Source organism: Poecilia reticulata, chromosome 7, assembly GCF_904066995.2.
Source record: "Poecilia reticulata chromosome 7, P_reticulata-male-v2, whole genome shotgun sequence".
NCBI lineage: Eukaryota > Metazoa > Chordata > Actinopteri > Cyprinodontiformes > Poeciliidae > Poecilia > Poecilia reticulata.
Window position 1 is genome coordinate 28,384,015 of NC_088836.1, and position 21,667 is coordinate 28,405,681.

Sequence of the window (21,667 nt, forward strand, 5' to 3'; positions counted from 1 at the left end):
CAAGAAACATTGAGCTATTTCCCAATATTAAAAATTTCTAACTTCAAAAATAAAAAAAACCCCTTCAAACAACTCATCCAAGGTTTATTAAAATATTTCACTCTGACCATTTTACTATGCACCACTGTTAGTAGTGACTACAACTTTTGAATATGTGACTTAAAAACACTTGTAATGTCTGCAAGATTTTGGTTCCAAATGCCTAAATCGAAAAAAGAAACAAATTAAGGTAAAATAATAAAAGCTCCTACGTGTTGCTTATAATATTTCAGAGAAATGTTCCCTCTTCACTTTTACCCCTTATTCAACAAGTTGAAATCTTATTTTTCTAGCGCATAGTCCATATCAGGGGTCTTCAAATCCAGGCCTCAATGGTCAGGGTCCTGCAATCTCTAGAAATGTCTATGCTTCAACATGCATGCATCAAATAATGAGGTCATTAGCAGGACTCTGGAGAACTTGACTACATACTGAAAAAGTAATTAGTAATTTGTTTAAGGTATGTTGGACCAGCGACACATCTAAAAGTTTCACGACTCCATACCTCAAGGCCTGAATTGTAAATCCTCTGGTCTGGATCATCAAAGTATTTACTCAAAGACACATTGTGCAATAAATAACACTGACACAACATCACACAGAAACTGAATGACTGAAGATGGAGAGGATGAAAGAAAACAATAGTGCCAGACCTGAGGTAGTCTACCTTAAAACAAAAGTCAGGCACAAGCAGTAACAGAATATTTAGCCATTTCTTCATAGCATATTTTTGTGCAACAGTTATGGCAATATTTTGCTAGAGTACACCCTTAAAGATACATAAAACCTTTAGCATGTGTCCCTCTATAAACACAGTAAAAATAAAACCCCTTCATCAACAACTATTCACAGAGTGAGGGCATGAATATGAGGTCTGGGATTTCAGCTTTGGATAAAAATAGAAAACAGTTCAACACAACATACTGCTGCTTAGTTATCTGGGATGATTTTGATAGGAATAGCCAGTTTTCCTAAAACAATATGAAGAGAACCCTCTTGATCCTTCCTTCGTTTTGAAGACTGGTAATCTCCATTTAAGAGCTTCAGCAGATCCATAACTCCAGATTTTGAGTTAGCTTTCTCCTTAGGTTCTCTTTTCTTGCTTGTTTTGTGGACACTGGAAGATCTGACTTTATTATGTACTGTTGTGTCAGACGTTTTAAGGGAAGGCGATTTGCTGTTAGAGTTACTCGTCCGTTTTGCTGAGGATTGGGTTTTCCTGACAGCAGAAGGTTTTGTCCGTTGTGTGTTTGTGGAGACTTTTTTGGGAGATTCTTTAGTCCTTTTGTAATTTTGCTTAGAGTTTCCCTTGTGTGGCTCTGAGAGTTTCTTTGAATTGCCTCTAGATGTCTTCTGGACAGGTGCATCTGATCTTACAGCCTTGACTTGTCCGCTGTTTTTGATTAGCGGCAAAGAATCCTTTTTCTTGGCTTGGCCAGACTGTTTATGCAGCTGAGAGGTCGTTGAAGGCTTTGATTTGTGAGCTGGGGGTTCAAGTTGAAATTTAGTGACGGCTGCCTCTTGTTTAGTTTTCCTGGACTTTGTTTGCCTTGGCTGTGAAATATGTTTAGCGGTCACAGATGACCTGCTACCCTTTGGCCTTTTGGTTTCAGGCTTTACTGGAGTTTCCAATGTAGACTTTGGAACAGTCTTGCTCTCCTTACCAAGGGTGGTCTTAAATTTGTTTGTTTGCTTGGGTGGGACATGACTTTTGGCCGATTTTGTTACCGCTAGAGACTTGGTAGTAGTGACCACTTGTGATTTCAACTTTCTGTCTTTCTGAGGGATTACGAGATGGCTTTGTTTGGTTAAAACAACACTTGGAGTGGGTATGCTTTTGGGCACTGTAGCTCTCACAGCGAGTGGCGATTCAGTGGGTTCAGCTCTGATCACAGACTGAGGAGTTGAATACAGCGGAACAGCAATAACTGTATTGAGTAGAGGCAGAAACCTCTTTTCTTGGAGCCGACGGGATGCGTGTCTTGCGCGTTTCATCTTGTTCATCTGTTGAGCGAGTGCCGTGAAGCCGTCGATTAAAATCTCCAGCCGTCCCTCCAGTCTTTTAAGTCGAGTATCCATGTCTGAGTAGCTTCTCTCCAGCTCGGATATCTTCTTGTCCTTATCTTTAAGTGAATGGACAGCAATAAGCTTCATCAGATGGGTGTTGAGGCGACTCTGCTGGTTCTCCATTCTACGAATACTTTCCTTCATATCTAGTGTGTTGCCTTCTAGCATGGTCAAGCGCTTGTTGAAGGCATTGAGGTGAAGTCGGAGCAGGTGTTGAAAGCTGGAGTGCCTGATTTCTGGGCTGGGAGTGAAACGGGGTGGCAGTCTGGGAGATGACCTGTTTGAATTGACTGGGACTTTAATGCCTTCAGTTAATTTTGATCTGTCGTGGAGAGATGAAGTCCACATTAATGTCCGAGTAGGGACAGCAGTAGCGCCTTTTTCTGGATGATAAGTATCATCTTCGTCATCATTCCCACTGCCATAGGGCTCTATCTCTTTATCCCAGCTGAAATTGAAGACTGGCTCTGCTCCACATCCCACAGGTAGGAGGCTGCCAATGTGCTCTTCCAGGAGAGGATCCCCACAACTGTCAGCAGCCGGCTTGTCTTCTCTTAACATCAAAACAGCAAAATCAGGCGTGTTGCAGGCAGAGACGTCAAGTGAAAAATAAATTACTTATTCCCAATGTCACCGTGTCATCTTTGCCCTTGCTGTGGCAAAGATTTGACAGCCAGACAGGAGTCCTCATAAATGCCACATTTACATTTATGATCCACAGGACATGGGGTCTGTGTGCGAACAGAATTTTCACCTCAACACTTTTCTACCAGCAAAGCGCAAAGCTGAAGCAGAAATAATCCTCTGATAAAGGCTATTGAAGGTAAAAGGACAGAATGAAGCAAAAGTAAGATTTTTAGCAAGCGATGCACTAAGAAATTGGTTGTTGACATGAATTGTGCAATGCTGGTCTTAAAAGACCAGTTGGAAACCTAAAAATCCAATCTTTTTTTTGTCAATCACAAGACACAAAAATACCCAAGCACTATCAGGTATGGACATTCTTATGAAGGAAGAAAGACTCAAAGTAAGCCCATTTCGTTACCAGTCAAACATTTGAAATTAAGTCATAAGAAAAACAAATGAAGTAGGAAACTTTTTCAAACGGTTTCCTAAAGAGGCAGTGTTTTCCTGCCTCTTTAGGATTCAGGATCCATTCAGGATCCTACAACAAACTCGGCGAGAATACAACTTTTTTGGTGTACTAAAGAGACCCGTATGTCACAGAATATGAATTTGTATCCATCCGTGCGATGTTTCATCACCAATCTGCGAATCATTGTATAAATATGAGTGTGAATAGGTAAATGTGTCTCTAGTGTAAAGTGCTTTGAGCACTAGACTGGCATATAGGTTCAGTCCATTTACAATTACCACCTATCGAAGAGGAGATTTGTTCTGTAGCAGACTTTAGCAAATAAGAAGACTAAGCAACCCTTTGTAAATCTCATAGTCAAGGTACATTCTTTACATTCTTTAGGAAATACACATGGAGACAGACGTTTACCCTTGGTCAGGTTAACTCTGCTAACCACTGATATTCAGTTTGCTAATTTTGATATTCTAGGAAAGTGTTTAAAAGTCAATTCTGAGGAAGAATAAAAAGTGTAATGTATTTAAAAGAAAATTCTATTTTCTACAGAGTTAGCTTTTAATTCAGGCTAATCTAAATTCAGCTGACCTGTTTCGTCCAATGTCAGTTTGCAGTTTTGCAGTTTTGATTGTTTTGTACCTGACTGTTTGAGAAACACAAAAGATCTATTTTGATTTTATCTTTGTTTTTCAAATACTAAAAATAGTAAATGTCAGGAAGGCCACAACATATATTTTAGATCTTGACAATAACAGTACCTAGAGCTAAATCAGAATTGACTAAAATTGGTTTCAGGAGATCTGTCTTTGGTCACAAACCCCCTGATTGGTTTGTCTATATATTGCCAAATTCAGAGACAAATATGTTTGCAACAAAAAATAAAAATTGAATAATTCTATTATTTAAAAAAACACCAAACGTGTATAATAATAAGGCACATTATTCTATTGAAAAATAAGCTCTGTGAATATACAAATACATCATAAAGCAAGAAGAATAAACACAGTTAAAGTGGAAAAGTTAAAAATTCTGGAAGTACAGTAAGTTCTGGGATGCACAAGTCAGCATCCCACCGACCAGTGACAGCTCCCACAAAAAATAACAGATATGGACATGCCCATATCGCTTTTGCTGCATGTGAATGAAGCAGACGAATGCTAATGTCAAACCAAGTTCACCTTGCTGCCAACCAGCCAGCAAACCCCCAAACAGAATCAAGAAGACTGAGAGGAAAACAAACAAGGAAGAAGAGATGAAAAAAAAGGAGAGTGTGATGGTACCTTTCACAGCGCAAGCCTGTCAATCCAGGAGGACAGGTGTCACAGACTGGTTGACCATCAGAGCCCAGGTGGCACACTGGGGAGAATCTTTAAGAAAAGAGAATAAAACATTACTGTAGGGTTCTCTTTTACTCCACAAAGTTTACGTTGTTCTGCTCCTTTTTTCTGAAAAGGGACTTGGAAAGAAATAATATAATTTTTTTCACAGTCTTTCATGTTATAATCACAAACTTAAGCTCAATTATGGCCATTTTACATGACACACCAGTACAAAGCTGTATAAAACTGTACTAAGCACTGAGGAAATGGTCAAAGGAAGATATATGGAGCTACAAGGCCATTTTAGAAAAAAATATCTTTTTAGAATTGGTCTCTCTAAATTCTCCTTAGGTCTGGATGATTGTTTGTCCAGTTTTTCTCAGTGTTGCCCTGAGATGGACCAGCGACCTGTCCAAGGTGTACCCCGCCTCTCACCCATTGACCACTGGAGATAGGCAACAGCACCCCTCGTGACTCCACTACTGTGTAAGGTGACGGACGGACGGATAATACATTGAAGTTTACAACTACTTAAACATGCAAACCCAAGTCAAGATGTAAACTCACTGAGCATTGGAAGTGGCTCCATAGCAGGGACAGCGCTTACAGGGCTCCGTACCACCCCTTGTAGGGTCTCCGTAGAATCCAGACAGGCATTTTTCACATCTCTCTCCTTCAGTGTTGTGTAGACATTGCTGAAGGGAACACACACACAAACCAACAGGAGGTGAGTTGGAACAATTCACAGCACAGTACTCGTGTTTTCACATGTTAGGATGAGCCAAGAAATCATTAGCACATTCCACCGGAGGGATCAAAGCGTGTTTGGCACCAGCGGAGAGTTCGGAGGGAGGAAGAGAGGCACAGAACCTACCAGACACCTGCCGGTCTCTGGGTCACAGCTGCTGGCGTAGCCGTTGCAGTCGCACCTCTCACACGTGCTAAGGTAAAGACCAGAGGTGGTCCTCGCATAACCCACATCACACTCCTGTGACGAAAAGCATGGAAAAACCACCTCAGACGTGTGATAACACAGTTATATGTCTTTGTGCCACTGTAGCCAGGAGACACTGTAATTATCATCAAGAGCTAATGGAAAACGCAGGTTTATTTGAAACAAGCAAGGGCACATCTGCAATTTTTCCCCTCTTTATTTTTAAACCTGTATAGAGAAGTTGCAATAGTCTAAATGTATCCAAGTCAAAGGGGAAGATGCTAATATAAATCAGTTACAGTGCTGATTGGAAAGTAATAATATAATTATAATTATATAATAATTATTATTATTATAATTATTATATAAATAATAATTATAATAATATAATAATTATAATAATAATAATTATTATATAATTATAATTATATTATAATTAATAATATAATAATTATTATTAATTATTATATAATTATAATATAATTATAATTATATAATAATTATTATTATTATAATTATTATATTATTATAATTATTATTTATATAATAATAATTATATAAATATAATTTATATTTGGGCTAAGATGCAGAGATAGAGGACTAATACCATCTTCCAATTCTAAAATATGATTCTTTAAAGAACCACACAAAGAAAACTGTTGCTGACTAGTTTATGGGAGAGAGCAAGACTTTCAGAAGGAAACAGAAAGGCTGACAGAGAAGGAAAAGATGCTCTGCTTTACCTTACCTGATGGAAATCTCAAAGTTGAGGTTAGAATCTACATTATTTTATGAATACACACGGTAACAGTTTTTTGTAATAACACTGCAAACTAAGATATTTTCTAATATAAGTTGTTCACTCATATGGGTTGGTCTGGCCCACCTACATGGAGTCCACAAGACCATCCCGTAATCTGACTGACATCAGGCAGAAGCTGTTAACATTAGCCCACTCCCAGAGGAATCGTCATTTGTTTCTGTGGCTCAAAATGGACCCAGACATACAGAGTCGAGTTTGGTCTGAGACATTAAGGGTGTATCCACAGTTAGCTCATCTATTTACGATTTTAGTATGGTGAACTCCAAAGTCTTAACCATTGACACTTTCACTAACAGACTCTACTGTAAGTGCCAGTGCACCAGAATAAGTCGTGACATTTAATGATGCTGTGACTGTAGTGCTTATTATTACATCTGTTGATTTACTGAAATGAGAGGCTGAATCAAGCCCAGCTTCTTTTTGAGAGTCGAAAACAAAAGTATATGTTGCAGATAAGACAAAAATATAGTTCAAATGCAATATTTGCTGTAATCAATGTCATTCTTTTATGCCCTCTGAACTCTGTTAGCTGAAGTTGTCTGAACATCTACCTGGCATGAAGCTCCTCTGTATCCTACTGGGCAGGCACATTCCTCTACCTCCAGGGCTCGTTCACTACCAGTAACATGAGGAACAGCGATGTCCATCTTGATATCTGAGATGCTGCACAACATTAGAGAAATATATGAACACAAAGATGTACTTCCTATCTCTGCACTGAGATCAGTTTTCTTTGGGTTATTTGTGAATGAGTTTTCTATTTTTACCTTGTCTCTGCCATGCTGTCGACATAGGTGGCTCGGATCATGAGCAGAGAAACATCAGCGAGAGCCATTAGCAGGTGCTCCCGAGTACATGGCTGCCCATCAGTGCGACGCCATGAAGACTGATAGCAACAGGAGGAGAAAATTTAGTGTTAGAATTTAGTTTTGACTAAAAGTTTACATTAATTACCAAAAATACACACCTCTCTGAACGTCACAGTCATAGCTTGTGGTACTCGTGGGAGGGGCTTCGTCTGAGAGTAGTGCTCCAGGAAGATGTCGTTGCCCTGGAGAACCACGTCCGGCTGTCTGTCAACCACCAGCGCACGCTGATAAGGTTCAAAGGTCACGGTGTAGCTGAGCTCCCCGCCATAAGCGGTCAGCTGGTGGCAGAACAGAGAGGACACATAACTAACCTAAATGGTGAAAAGGCATTTCCCCCTGTGGTTTAGAATGGATAGTCACAAGACAGGCGCAACGATTTGACAGCGAATTAACTTTTCAAAGATGTTCAACCTTTTTACAGACTAGGTAACGGCTGAGCAGGAGACAGAGAAAAATACAAACACTGACTAACAGTTAGGGGTGAATGATGGACTTAAAGTTCATCACAATATTTTGCGATACATTTGTGGTAACGTTAAAAGTGATGGCACAAACTATGTCACAAACACAAAAGATGCTTTTGAAAAACATTCCCATTTGAAACGTGCTTCTTTGGGTCACCAGTTATATGATGAAGCATGATTTGTATCACTAAACTCCACACAGTAACTCTATTTTCAAATTCAAGGAAAATAGAAGTTGAAAGCAACGAAAGCTATCTTGAACAAACAGTGAAAAAGTAAAAACTATCAATCCTGATAATAAGGATAGTGTTGTGGGTTTTCAAACATCATTATTTGGAATTTATTGTGATAACAATAAATCAAAATTCTTATGATAAGACAAATAATAAACAATACAATAAATGCCCAGTCTTACTAGCTGTTACCAAGATTTACTTAGTCTATCTTCATCCCGAGCTCGACTTCTCCGTAGAAGCTTATTTCTCTTACCTTATCTCCTCTAAAGCTCTCAGGTAACACCCAGAAGAAGACATCCCTGGGGTTGTTTGAATCGGGGCGGTAGACAACAGAGGAGCCCCTCTGGAGGATCCCGTCAGAGATTGTTTTGGTGTTGGCGCTGTTTAAGAGGGTGAAGAGCTGCCCATTCACTCCTCCTCGCACCTGAGGAACAGAAACAGCACAGATCTTCACACACTCGTATCAGAAATCATCTCCAGCTCCAGTCAAATGTTTATTCACACATTATAGCTTTCAGCGATGAATCTTAAGATTCATTTGGGGATTTATGGAATTTTTTAAAACAAGTTTTCCCAGGATGGTATGATTATAAAATACAAACTAGATTTCTTAAAACCCAAAACATGGGTGAATGCAACTGAATTTATCGTAGATTTTCTCTAATTCTCACAGGGTAAATATTATACATACCAGAGTTTCTGCAGCCTTCACCAACTATAATTTTAAGACTTCCAAAGACTTTTTTAAGACCATTGCGAAATAAATTTAAGACATGTATTATGAGAGGAATGTACAAACATCAGTAAATTGGCAAAACAGTTGTAGTGACTCATAATGAACATAAAAAACTGGGTAGTTAGTAAATGACTACTTTCTTAAAGTCGATGTCAACATGATAAAAGTTGACTAGTCATTGTGACATACTAAACACATGAGAGAAAATGCTTCACATTAATTTATAGGCTTTATCAACAAGATTCAGATCAAACATTGACAAAAGACTGTTTAGCCATAAGTCTATCGTGAAGAATTAAAGGAATAAAAGAACATTATCTCAAACTTCTTCTGCAGCAGTAGAACAGAGCGATGATCTTCTGTCATTGTGGATCAAAAAATTGCAAAAAGCCTGACTTTCTTTTTTTTTCTTCAACACCAGCTGGGAGTTATAATCAATATGCTCATCTAGAATAGCTGCACAGAGTTAAATGATTATGTTGACCACAATTGTGCATGTTGGAACATCATAAACTTCTTATGAATGGATCCCCTTTGATTACAGTTAAATTTAGCGCTCCCACCTGCTGCTCCTCTAACTCAATGCGAAGCAGGATGCTTCGCTGACTCAGCAGCGGCTCTACAACTTTGCGGGATAAAGCGACATGCGGACCACCGATCCGTCAGATCCTTACAATGCAGCTTGATCTACATTTGCAGGTGACTAGTCAACTACTTGGTGCAATGCCTACCAGCTAGCAAGCAAGAGTAAATTAGCAGCTAATTACTGGTACTGTGGACCAGTAGCTAGCTTGCAGCAGCAGCAAAGTGCCTGTCAATTTGTTGCTGCTGAACAGATTTTTTTTTCCATTGTGGAACAATAAAGGATATTTCTATTTTTTGATCCCGCCAATGTAAAACATTGTGGCCCATGACAAAAGTAGGCAAACGTCCAGGTAGACACAATTAAAAAAGAGGAATGATCAAACAGAGATTATTAATATTCCACCCTCCTTTTCCCTGCAGCTCACCTGATCTCTGCTCCAGGAGGAGCTGGCACACTGTGAGGACACCCCCATGCAGAAACAGCGCAAACAGCCTTCAGGGTTGGCCTCTGATAGGTGGAAGAATCCAGCCTTACACTCATCACACAGATCGCCTGCCACGTTGTTCTGCAACGCACACACAAAAACAAAACAAGGACTTGCACATATGGAATCCATTTACTTGGCATCCCTGTCGTTCCCTTTAAGATAAACTGCCATACCTTGCAGCTGCATGGCCTGCTGCTGGAGCTGATAGTTCCTCTGTTATCACAAGTGGAGGGTGCTGCAGAGAGAGCACATTGGAAAGATGATGTGGGGACTGAAGTGCACCTGGGAGCGCTCCAGCTAAGCTGCATACCTGAGCAATGACTAAATACAACTGTCGCACAACCCTGGCAACCATTACACACAGTCAGGAGTTCCTCACTGTCACACTACTGAAGCAACTGCCTGAGCAGCTTCTGTTCATTCACTTGTCTGTCACTTGGGTATTAAAATTAGACTCACAAATTTGAACACATCTTCCATTAGGCAGGAGGGGGTTACCCTGGTAACCAGAAGCACACCTGAAAAAAAAAATCAAAAGAGATAAACCATAAAGTTTAGCAAAGTGATTACCTAAAATTGATTTCTTAATGATCTGTCTTTAAAACTTAAAAGTCTCAAAGGGGCAGCAGTATGTGATTTCCAGGCACATAGGGCCGTTTTATAGCACAATCAAGTTACATTCAGCAGTTATAAAAACACTACATATCAAATATGATTTAAAATAAATTTTACTTGGATATTAATCGCCTTGAAATTGGGTCTCTGTCTCTTTAAAAGCTCCAGCACTTTCTGAAGCTCCGCCTTCAGGAAGTTATCACAACAGAGCTTCTCTATTATCCCTTTGACAACATTACATACAATTAGCTTGTATAATGAGCTCAGCAGGTGCAGTTACATTAGATGTTTGCTAATTGGTACTGGCCAGTCTGAAGGAGCTAATCACAGGAGATGGGTGCTCTGTGGAGTTTGGAAACTGCAGCTCCATGGAGCTCCAACCAGGCGTTTTGCACAACTGAATGGTTGCTACGGGAGATTAAAGGACCTCTCAAACAAGCATTGAAGAATCAATCAGGTATGTTTTTGCTGACTGACTTTTTTAAGTTGATCCAACTTGATACTGACCCTTTAAAGAAGTGCTTTTATTCTTTGAATTGGTCTCAACTGAACAGTAGAATTAATGACATTAGTTTCCTCACTTTTCACAGCGTCTTCCTGTGTATCCGGGCCTGCAGGCGTCACATGTGGGCTGCTGGTCAACGTTCAGGAAGCAGGTGTCGGAAAACCTATGCAGACCATTGAGAAGGTAATAAATGAAGAATTAGCAGAAGAGAGACAATGTAATGAGCTTAGCATCCTGTGGATTTTAACAATGAAGTGGAAACAGCTTGTTGTTTAAACCAGTAAAGGTCTGAATATAGTCTTAATCCATCTGTGAGCCCTGTAGTTGTAGCATTGCTGTGTTTTTGTGAATATGTGTTGCGTTATCGGAGGTGTAGGCTTACCGCCGTGATGTCTCAGTGTATGGACAGGGGCAGGGTTTGCAGTCGTCAGGACGACCTCGGGTTGGATCGCCAAAGTAGCCAGGGCGACACTTGTCACACTGGGGGCCTTCTGTGTTGTGTTGGCAGCTCTGTGATGGAGGAAGACATGCAATTCATTCTCTTCTATTGCACTTAAAGTATCCTAAAATGACATAAACTCTATTTCCAAAAGTATTCACTCCATTGTTAAAGGAATGTTTTTCACAAGGTTAATGGTTGTTTATAGTAATTTTTCTCCATTTTTAAAGAAGCACACGTTTGAGGTCAGACACTGATGTTGGATGAGAATCTCTGGCTCATGCTTTCTGCTTTAATATGCTCTTCAAGTTGTTTTATCTGGTTGTGTTCAGGCCAGTCAAGTTCTTCCGTGTGCTGTTGTTCTAAGTCACCTTCACTTTGCTATAATAACCCAAAGAGTTGCCTGAGGTATTTAGCAAAGCAGAAATTTCCTGCACAGGTGGCATCTTTACAGAGTACTATGCTGAAATTTAATGAACTCCAGAGTGCGACCGATTCTTTCACAAATCTCTGTAGAAGAAATCCGTATGGCTAGAATGTGCTTTGCTCAATTTAGAGTAAATCTTTGATTAATTTAAGACAAATCAATGTACACAACCTGTGTGTGTGGGGGTGGGGAGGTAGGTGTGTGTGTGTGTGTGGGGGAGGGGGGGGATGCACGTGCGTGTGTATGTTTTAAGAAGATGAAATTAAGCAAAATAAAACATTTTTTACTTTCATGTTTCAAAGTATAGACAACCTTACAGAAGTAACTCTTACCAGACAGTATCCACTGATTGGATCGCAGGCTGTTGCGTGTCCGTTACAGTTGCAGCCTGCACAAGTACCAAGATAGCGACCACCAGGGACGCGCTCAAAACCAGAGAGACACATTTCACAAGACAGGCCCGTATATCCGGGAGGACATCTGGAAGTGAGAAACATAAGCACCATCATCCAAGGTTTCTGAAACAAACTGTGATGAGGCCAGTTACAATTTCCTTAGTGTGGTAAAGAGGAAACATGTGTGGGAAGAGCAGCCAAATGAACATAAGATGAAACGATTAATAAATAACCATCAAAATACAGCTTTAAAAATTACAAACTTAAAAAAAAATGTCTCAGGTTTCAGCTGAGAACTTGTGATTCTTACCTGCATTCTTCAACATCCTTAGCATGGCCAAGAGTGCTGAACTCCACTGTGGTGGTATCCATGACGATGTGACTGAGCGCTACGCTGACCATGTGGTTATCATAGACGGTACGGATGCTGATGCTCTCCAGGTCGGCCAGCGTCATCATCAGCTCCTCGCGGCTGACAGGGAGGCCGTTGGAGTGCTGCCAGTGGTCCTGGAAAACATTAAGCAGCAGATTTACTCTTTCAAGTTGATTTCACTTTGATAGCTGATCTTTGGATGTTTTCATTCAGCCTTACTTCAGTGAATATGATCTCTTTCTGGTTGATCACATCGGGAGGAGTGCCATTGCCTCGGCGATACACAAGCCTGCGTCCGTTTCCTACTAAGATCACATCCGATCTCTCCACTGGCTCAGAAAGGCCGCGGGCAAGTGTGTATCGCACCTTGAATCTCAGGGATCCTCCGTATGAATCAATCTAACAGAGGATAGAATGAAATTAAAGTCATCGATTACATTAAAAAAGACAACAACAAAAAAACTTCTTTTTATACCAACTTTGTTGCCAAGGAACCGGCGAGGTAAGGTCCAGTAGGAATCAAGGTTGAGGAACCGGCGAGACAAGTCAACAAGCTGGAACTCCTCCATCTCGGGGTTAATGAGGAGCTGAGTGGAGGAGAGGGGTGGAGTACCTGGCCTGGAGGGGTAGGTGACATTAACTCCTGCAAGAGAAATTCAGATTCTACATCAGATTTAATTGTGAAGTCTGCCAAATCCTTAAAAAATCGTTTTAAGTTGACAAAAAATCTACAATTCCCTACCAAAGTATGCATCACACTGAACTCTCACATTTTGTATGTTTTATACTTCCATTTGGGTCTCCACTGCTTCTAAGAAACAACCAGCCATTTTTTGGCATGAAAGTGCTTTTTGGTGTCTGGAAATTGAACCGTCCGATCGCCAAGTCACATTCCACAGACACTGTACTGTTACCTAGCAACCCAAGCAGAGCTCCAGTGTGTTTGGTCAGTTGGTTTGTTGCTGTATGGCCTGTACAATGGCTGCTAGAAAAGACATGTGTCTCGTTGTTGACTTATTATTCAGGAACTTGCTGTATTCCTGTTGGTTGTGCAGGAGGCTCCACTAATGTTCTTAAAAGATGTTTGTGTAATTGCCCATTTTCATATTTAAATGTTGATTTGGGAGGCCAGCAGCAGTTTATTTGGATTTAAGCTGACAAGAGGCCCTAAAACAGCTCATTCTGAAAGGAGCTCAGAGGTAGAACTAAGCAGATTTTGCAATTGTGCAAAAAATGTAGTGAACATGTTTTGTATAGCGTGTACATTTCCTAACTTAATGAAGGAAGCATAAAGGCACACATTAAAGTTGTAAGAGTACCTACCTCAGCAAGGTACTTTATTGGTTCAAAAATAATAAACTTATGTACCTTTGAAGTCCTCCTCCTCAGTGAAGCGCAGGCTGATCTGGTTTCGGTAGCGTCCGGTTCTCTTGCAGTTCTTTGAGACTCCAGCGCAGAAGCAGGAGATGCAGCGGCCATCCACCCTGAAGTGACCATCGGGACAATTCTCTGGAATAAACAGGACAAAACTTTGTTTACAGAAAGCTTTTTAACTGAAGTGTTTCGATTTCATACTGGTTCATTGATGATTTTCTATACCTGGGTTTGGATTAGAGATGAGAGTCAACACTCCATCAGGGATACCAAACACCAAGCCTTTGGCGTTGATGGCCTCGCAGGTATACGCCCCCTGGTCTACCTCTTTCACATCACGAATAGTAAGGGTACCGCGGCCATTCTCACTGGTTATAACAAACCTTGGGGAAAAAGAGCACAAACGAATGCTTTCCCACTCATAGCTTCACATCGTTCGTCAACAAAACATATCAGGAGTGTTCTAGGAAAAAAATCCCCAGAATTCTTCTGCAATTTCCTAACCACACACACAGCAGGGCGTTGTGGAAGTCAACAGCCTGAAACCGCAGCTTTCGGAGTTAAGAGTGCACAGCAAATTTCTCACTAATTAAAATCACAGGCCTTGAAGCAAGGAGTCAGCAATGAAACTTAGTTGTAGGGGGGGTTCATGTCAAAAACCAAGAACAGCAAATAAATCCATAATTGCAGTTTTATGCTGGAAGAAAAAAAGGCTTCTTGTTAGTTACTTAGCAACATGCCAGTTGCACCAATAAAAAACATTCCCAAAGGAATGAGGCGCTTTTTTGTTGACTAACAAAGGTACAACAAATATAGTCTACAGAGAGGGAGAGGGTCTCAAAAAGCCCAACCTGTCGCTTTTGGGAATATGCCCCCAGTTGAGTCTCCATGTGATGATGGGTGTTGGAATGCCAACAGCCTCACAGGTGAACGTCACAGTCGACCCCCGCGCTGCCTCGACTGACTCCTCCGGCGGGCTCACCACAGTAGGAGGGTCTGCAAAGAGTGAAAACCACAGCAGCTAACACACAAAATGCTCCAACACACATAAAAATGACTGAAGCTTGGGAACCCAGGGAAGTCATAATGAGCTTGCAAAAATAGTCATATCTCTACATGTTTACATGCTTACATTTTATCATGAATCAATTGCAAACATCTATGTATTTTATTACTAAATCAATATAAAACAGCACATAACTATGCTGCTTCATGTATATCTTGTATACCTACACATTGAAAAAGATGTTTTTATTTGTTGACAGCCTCAGTCAGTTTCAGTACAAAGACAGATAGCTGTTCTGTGAAGGCCTCAGAGGCTCAACAGAATCATGCGTTCTCATTTTAGTTCAATTCATCTCTTAAAAGTGGAAAGAGTTGTGAACTACGAGTACATTTAAATCTTCAAAACAGACAGGCCAATTTGTGTAGCAGAAATACACAGTTCATGTGGGAGAATATGTTCACATAATGACGATTAGACATGACTTCTAAAATCTGGCTTCAAATCGAAGGAAGAACTCAAAAGAAGCTCCATTTCAAGTTTGTCACAAGCTAATATAGAGGACACAGCAAACATAAGGAAGATGCTCAGGTCAGTTGAGGAAAACACAAAATTTACTATCTCAAATGCTGCTGCAACCTGAACCCTGCAGTCTGACGGTAAAACATGGTGGTAACAGCATAATAACGATGTTCACACTTTTCTTTAGGGAGGACATAATTGCCATGACTCATAAGACTTTGAGTTTTCAGTATTTGTTTTGTATTTGTAATAATTTTTTATTTTCTGTTTTGCCTTTTCACATTTATACACTACTTTGTGTCAGTCTCTCTCGGACAATACCTTAATCTAAAACATTTTAGTTAATGTGAATATATTTGAAAATGTCTGAGTGGCATGGATAGCTTTGTCAAGTACTGTAAGTGTCTGCAGCAGATGGACAATTCTGACAGACGAAAACTTTGAGAAAAGCTGTTTCATTTGAGGAGAGTTTGATTTCCCAACAAATTAGTTGGAGTTCTAAGTAGAGATTCAGAAACTCAGAGAAAAAAGTCAAATGTACACAAGCAAAAGAAAGATTGTTGGCTGCTCGAGTATGACTTACTGCAGCCGATCTCATCGGAGCGATCGGCACAGTCTGGCTCTTCATCACATTGGTAACTGGCTGGGATGCAATTTTTATCAATACGGCATTCAAACTGCTCAGGACTGCATCTGTCATTGGGACCTTTGGTAGCTGTGGTGATAAAAAAGATGAATGACTTCTAACTTTCTGATTGGTAGCAACCTCAGGGTTTCCCCCAGTGTGTTATAGGCCTGGCGGCCCGTCATGCTTTACTAGCTCCACCGCCAGGCTAAGCCTTTCTTGTTAATTTTAAATTTTTTTCAGGAAAATAAAATAAAAATAAAAACATCGCCTTTTTTTAAAGTCGGATTGCAAGTGTTTCTGTTACTCCGAGCGTTTCACTATCAGAGCAGATTTATTCCTAAAAGATATGTTTATAGAAGATATGTTTATAGTTTATGCATTTAAAGCCGGACCAATCACACCGCTGGGCCTCTGCGCGTTGCCTCTGCGCGTTGCCTCGCGCGCTACAGCAGCTGGATGTCTAAAGTTCACCTCAGCGCGGATCCCATGCTCCTCCTTTCACTCAAACTGGACACAGGCTGACCGCTATGGATATTTACATCAACCCCCTGTGAGGAATTATGATTAGTTATGAGGAGTTATTGATTAAGGTAAGAGTTTAAACCCACCGCGTTAGCTCTGGTTGCGCAGCTCTACGTGAACCGCAGGAATAACTTGAAGTCGCGCTTTCAGAGGTCCATTGAGCGAGCGGTGAGAATGATGTATATTTGTGAACAAAACATTATGCGGCGTTTACATCTCAACACGCTGCCCAGCGTTTGGTCCCATCTTCCCTGTAAAGTTTAGGTCTGTGTTCCCGGTTAGCCGGTGCGTTAGTGGTTAACGACCCAGTGCTAATCACTCATCGTGCAGGTTTAACCCGGTTAGGAACTTTCGCGCTCTCCTCGCAGTCACGCATCACGCTGATTTTATATTATTTTATTATTATTACTAGTATTATTTTTCCGGTTACACTAAGCACCAAACCGTATCAAATGTTTTGCCCACTTAGTCAGACAGAGTTAATGCGCCGGACATCTGAAAAACTCGCCCAGAAACTCGACCAACCAAAATAGTTTGTGTCCCCTTGTTAAAAACTCAACAGACACGAAATGAAAGAGCTACTAAAGCCACATTAGCAGCATTGAATTAAATCTCCCATTTGTTGCGCATCTCTGCGCAGTGCAGCGGATTACCACATCATGCAGGGCCAGTCCAAGGCTCTACGAGGCCTGGAGCAGAATCTGACTTAGGGGCCCCTTTTGTTGCTAAAAACATCAGCACCTTTAACAGTTTTTGTGTTAGATTTAGTGAAATCTAGGACAGGGGGAGTAGTTTAACTGGCAAACCTAAAAAGCAATAAATTATAACTGCAGCTTACTAATTTGTATTTGTGAACAAACAGAGCTGAAACTCAAAGATTAAACTCAGCATCAGATTGTAGCTGTGGCAACAAACCAATCTGACTATGAATATTGTTCTTTGAACTTCTACAAAGTAAACTTGCCAGCTCCTTAAAATATTACATATAAATGTTAAATAATTTAAAGTCTTTTAATATATATATGCTGAAGCCATTATGTCAAATTTAGCAGCAATGATAATCTCAATAAACAAATGCTACATTTATATATCTGTGGTCTATGTTAAAATATTAGCATTTATGGGGCCCCTGAAGCTCTGGGGGGCCTGACTTAATTTGGATTTAACAGAAGTGGACATAATTGATATTTATTTTAATTGTATTTTTTGATTTTTGATTGATTGATTTTTGTTTTTAAGACTAGTTGTGGGTTTATATAGCAGTTCACTGACGATGTTTTCCCATAACATATAATTACCCAGTGATATTTTTACTTTTATCGTCTACTTAACATCTTTTAATACAAAAACACGGTGGACCGCCAGTGGACCGCCTCGGCGCCCTGACCACCGGGCTTAGCAAGTTTTCTGGGGGAAACCCTGAACCTTCTAACAACAAAATTAAATACCAGAATATTTTTCTCATAAAAGTAACGATGACTCACGGCAGTCGGTCTCATCAGAATTATCTTCGCAGTCATTGTCGCCGTCACAACGCCACAACTTGAGGGCGCAGCGGCCATTTTTACACTTGAACTCATTGGGCTCACAGGGAGACGGAGTGCCTGAGAAAGATTTTGTTAATCGGGGATAAAATGAACAAGTTTTACTCAAGCATGTTATTTTGATAGAGCATATTCAGTTCTGAAGATCAATGATATGTCAGTCAATAGATCATGGAACATTTTATCTGTCTACGTTAATACATTGCAATATAAATCTTATGTAGCACATTTCACAAATAAAAGTGGTTTATAAGGAAAGAACACAGCAAATTAAACATGATTAAAAACACAACAAATAAACAATTAAAACTTTTCTAATATACTGGAATATTTACCAGGATTTTACTGAAAGTAGATTAAAATAATAAATACCTTTAGACTCTTTTTAAATCTTTAAAATGCTAAAATTCCAAAAAGCATGAATCCAAAAGCTTTATTGGATTTAGCATTAAGTATGCAGAAAACTGCTATGTAAGTCTAATGTAATTTCATTTCATTCATTGTAAACTAATTTTATCTCTGTTTTTTGTTCGTTGTTAACCTCATAAGTTCCTCACCGGATGCTATTGTAGTTTTGCTTTTTTTGCATGTTTGTTTTTGCACACTACTTAATCTCAACTAGACTACTAAACTTCTAATTAATGTTTAAAACCAAATCTAGATATTAAAATAATTTTTAACCAAATATCTACCTGTATCTATCATGCCTTGGCACCTATTAGTTATATTTATAACACAAAAAATGTCCCTGGGCTTAGATTCAGAATAAAAACTCAAAATTTTCATATGTAGAAGTATTTATTGGCAATAGTAATACACCATTTAGAGTAAGGGTAGGAGTGTACCAAGGACATGTGTACCACATGGTCAATGGGTTTGGAGGAAATTACAAGCTAGTGCAAAGTGGTAGAAGATGAGGAAGTCATGGGGTTATGAAAGGGCGAAGCGAGTCTAAACCTGAATTGTTTTCAAAAAATTAAATCTATGAAGAAATCTGACTTACCACATCTCAGCTCATCACTACCGTCTTGGCAGTCCCGTTCTCCATCACAAATAAAAATTCTAGAAATACATTCTCCACTCTGGCATCTAGCTTGATCTGCTTTGCACCGAAGAGGTGGGATGGGAGGCCGGGGGCCCAATGGTCCAGGACCAGGAGTGGGAGTGATAGCAGCAGGGGTTGTGGTGGCCACAGGGCGGATCATATCTAGGAACACATTTTTAATTAAACTTTGTAAATGAATACAGGTGTGATATAAAGTTGCGTGTCAGTCAGTGAAGGTGTGGCACATTAGACAGCCATAACACAAAGCTCAACCAGTCATTCGAAAGCACTCACCACAATTGGTTTCATCACTCAAGTCTGTGCAGTCGGGTCTGTTGTCACACACGTAGTCCATCAGGATGCAACTTCCATCGCTACACCTGAACTCGTCAGCCATGCAAGGCCTTTTAACGGGCGTTACTATGACAAATGCAAAAGGGCAATGCAAACAAGGATCAAAACATGCAGAGCCAACAGGCTATTCTAGTGTCACATTTAAGCACATATAATACATTGACAGACTATATGAAGCAACCCATACATGGCGTCGATAAAAAATAAATAATTTCCATTCAAGAAACATTATTCTCAGTGGTCGTACTGAAAAGGTCTGAATCACAGACAAAAAAAAAGATAGACGAGTTGATAAGTACACAAAAGTAGACTGGAAAAATAAAAAAAAGTCACATACAATTTATGATCAAAAATCAAGTAAAACCAGACAAGCAAACCACAAAAGGTAAACAAGAGCGCACGCAGACTTAAAATATTAAATCTGACAAAAGCGTATAAAACTGGCCAACATGAAAAAACAGCATTGGACAAACTATGCAGGACAGGCTATGAGAGAAAGACAAGATAAGACAGACTTTCCTGGGTTACCCCAATAGATAAGATAAGATACATATAAGCCATTTTCACACGAGAGCACCTATTAAGAGTTTTAAACATGAACATTTTAAACAGGTTAAAAGATCTAAAACAGTTCTTGCTGAGTTGAAGTGAATATTAAATCAAAATTCCTTGTGAAAGAGGTTTTTCCTCCTCATAGAAGTGTTTTTGACTGAGTTTCACTCCTAGATAAAACCATTTATGCATCTGCTGCTGCAGTCAACTCTGTTCTTCTTTTCTTTTTCTTTCCCATGGAGAGTATGCCTGGCTGGGTTATTCTCTGTTTATTTCCTATCTCTCCTTTAAAAGATCCACACGGAAGCTCCATCCTATTAAAATGGGGTTATTCCTTCCTACTGTGACTAAATGCTTGCTTTGAATTAGGAATTATTGCAGTCAATAAGTCATTGCAATCAGCAGAGCTTTCTTAGATAATCGTTTTTTACCAATCGGTATTACGTGATTAACTGAGTTTCATTGAAATATTGTATAATTGTAATTAATCTGTATGTAGCTGGATCTGAATCTGACTGAATTAAATTTTTTTCCTAATTGGATGTGAATGAGAAACATTTTACGGTATACCTGAAGTACAGTAATATTCAATAAATCTGATTATTGAAAAGTTTATTTATTTCATTAGCTCAGTGAAACAGACAGATTGATTTCACATATACTGATGTTTATGTATAATCAATATAATATTAAATCAGACCAATAAAAAAGGAAAACACTTTTAATCCAGAAATACTGGCTTATCTTTATGTTTAATACCAGCTTACAGGTAGTTATTTCAAAAAAGGCACTTTTAATCTCACAAACAAACCTCATCAGAACACATATTGTAATTTATTGAATATGACTTTAAATTGGCCTTAAATGTAATTATTAATGTTTTTCTGTATAAAAAATGTGCACTGTGAATTCAGGATCAACTTCTGGACAGTCTTCAGTGTTCATGTGTGAAAACAGCTCTACAGGAAATCCACCCATTCAGCAATTAACATGTCCAGTAAAAATCCTATCAGCTGTCATGCTTGTTCTCCTGACCAGTGGAACTTGCAGATATCGAATGTCGCCTCAAGTTGCAGAGAACAGAAGCATCTTTTCATCAAACTCATGCCATGCAAAGTCCTTTATGTTCTCTGTGAACTACTGGACCTCAGGGATTGCAGCCAAAACTCTACCTTGGTGCTTCCATGCAAGACATTCTCCAGACCGCATGTACATGTCGAAGTAATGGGCATCATAAAATATCAGCAGAATAAATGCACTACAGTCATTCTAGAGTTTCTACAGCACAATCAGCCTCCTCACCATGCAGCAGGCATGGTACCGTACAAACCTGGCACTGCTATAGGGTCCCCTGAAGGCAGAGTTTCTACTAGAGAAAAGGCAAACATTGAAGGAACTGCCTATTGTCCCGGTAGGCATTAACTTGCTAAAACATGGAGGTATTGTTGTTCTTACCTTTCCCAAGCTGCCTGAACTGAAAGCCCTGGACTGATGTGACGTAGGAAGCAATAGCTCCTTCCTTCACCACGTTGTAGAGGACGGTGCGGATCTGTTCTTCATTGCTGTTGTAGTCAGAGCCCACGTCAAGTTCCACAAAGACATCAACTCCATCCTCTCTTATCATTTTTCTGCAGAGAGTATGACAGTTCTGATAAAGCTACATGCTTTATGGCAACAGAAGGAATACCTTCAGGGTCTTAATTTAACATTTCCTCC

General features: G+C 39.7%; 1 protein-coding gene across 2 annotated transcripts in view; it reads right to left on the reverse strand.

Annotated features, from left to right (window-relative positions):
* The window catches only part of hspg2 (heparan sulfate proteoglycan 2), a 127,129-nt gene that overhangs the window by 48,456 nt on the left and 57,006 nt on the right, over positions 1–21,667 (reverse strand). For both annotated transcript variants that reach the window (XM_008414489.3, XM_008414501.3), the window contains exons 7-31: positions 21,407–21,579; positions 21,282–21,320; positions 19,340–19,465; positions 19,004–19,207; positions 17,941–18,060; positions 15,890–16,021; positions 14,633–14,777; positions 14,007–14,164; positions 13,776–13,916; positions 12,887–13,050; positions 12,627–12,806; positions 12,345–12,541; positions 11,972–12,119; positions 11,156–11,283; positions 10,850–10,936; positions 10,113–10,171; positions 9,827–9,888; positions 9,591–9,731; positions 8,098–8,268; positions 7,243–7,422; positions 7,043–7,161; positions 6,827–6,938; positions 5,393–5,506; positions 5,086–5,213; positions 4,480–4,566 (exon numbers count right to left, since the gene is read on the reverse strand). In XM_008414489.3, the coding sequence (XP_008412711.2) occupies positions 4,480–4,566; positions 5,086–5,213; positions 5,393–5,506; positions 6,827–6,938; positions 7,043–7,161; positions 7,243–7,422; positions 8,098–8,268; positions 9,591–9,731; positions 9,827–9,888; positions 10,113–10,171; positions 10,850–10,936; positions 11,156–11,283; positions 11,972–12,119; positions 12,345–12,541; positions 12,627–12,806; positions 12,887–13,050; positions 13,776–13,916; positions 14,007–14,164; positions 14,633–14,777; positions 15,890–16,021; positions 17,941–18,060; positions 19,004–19,207; positions 19,340–19,465; positions 21,282–21,320; positions 21,407–21,579 (3,315 nt within the window). The remainder of the gene's footprint in view (positions 1–4,479; positions 4,567–5,085; positions 5,214–5,392; positions 5,507–6,826; positions 6,939–7,042; positions 7,162–7,242; positions 7,423–8,097; positions 8,269–9,590; positions 9,732–9,826; positions 9,889–10,112; positions 10,172–10,849; positions 10,937–11,155; positions 11,284–11,971; positions 12,120–12,344; positions 12,542–12,626; positions 12,807–12,886; positions 13,051–13,775; positions 13,917–14,006; positions 14,165–14,632; positions 14,778–15,889; positions 16,022–17,940; positions 18,061–19,003; positions 19,208–19,339; positions 19,466–21,281; positions 21,321–21,406; positions 21,580–21,667) is intronic.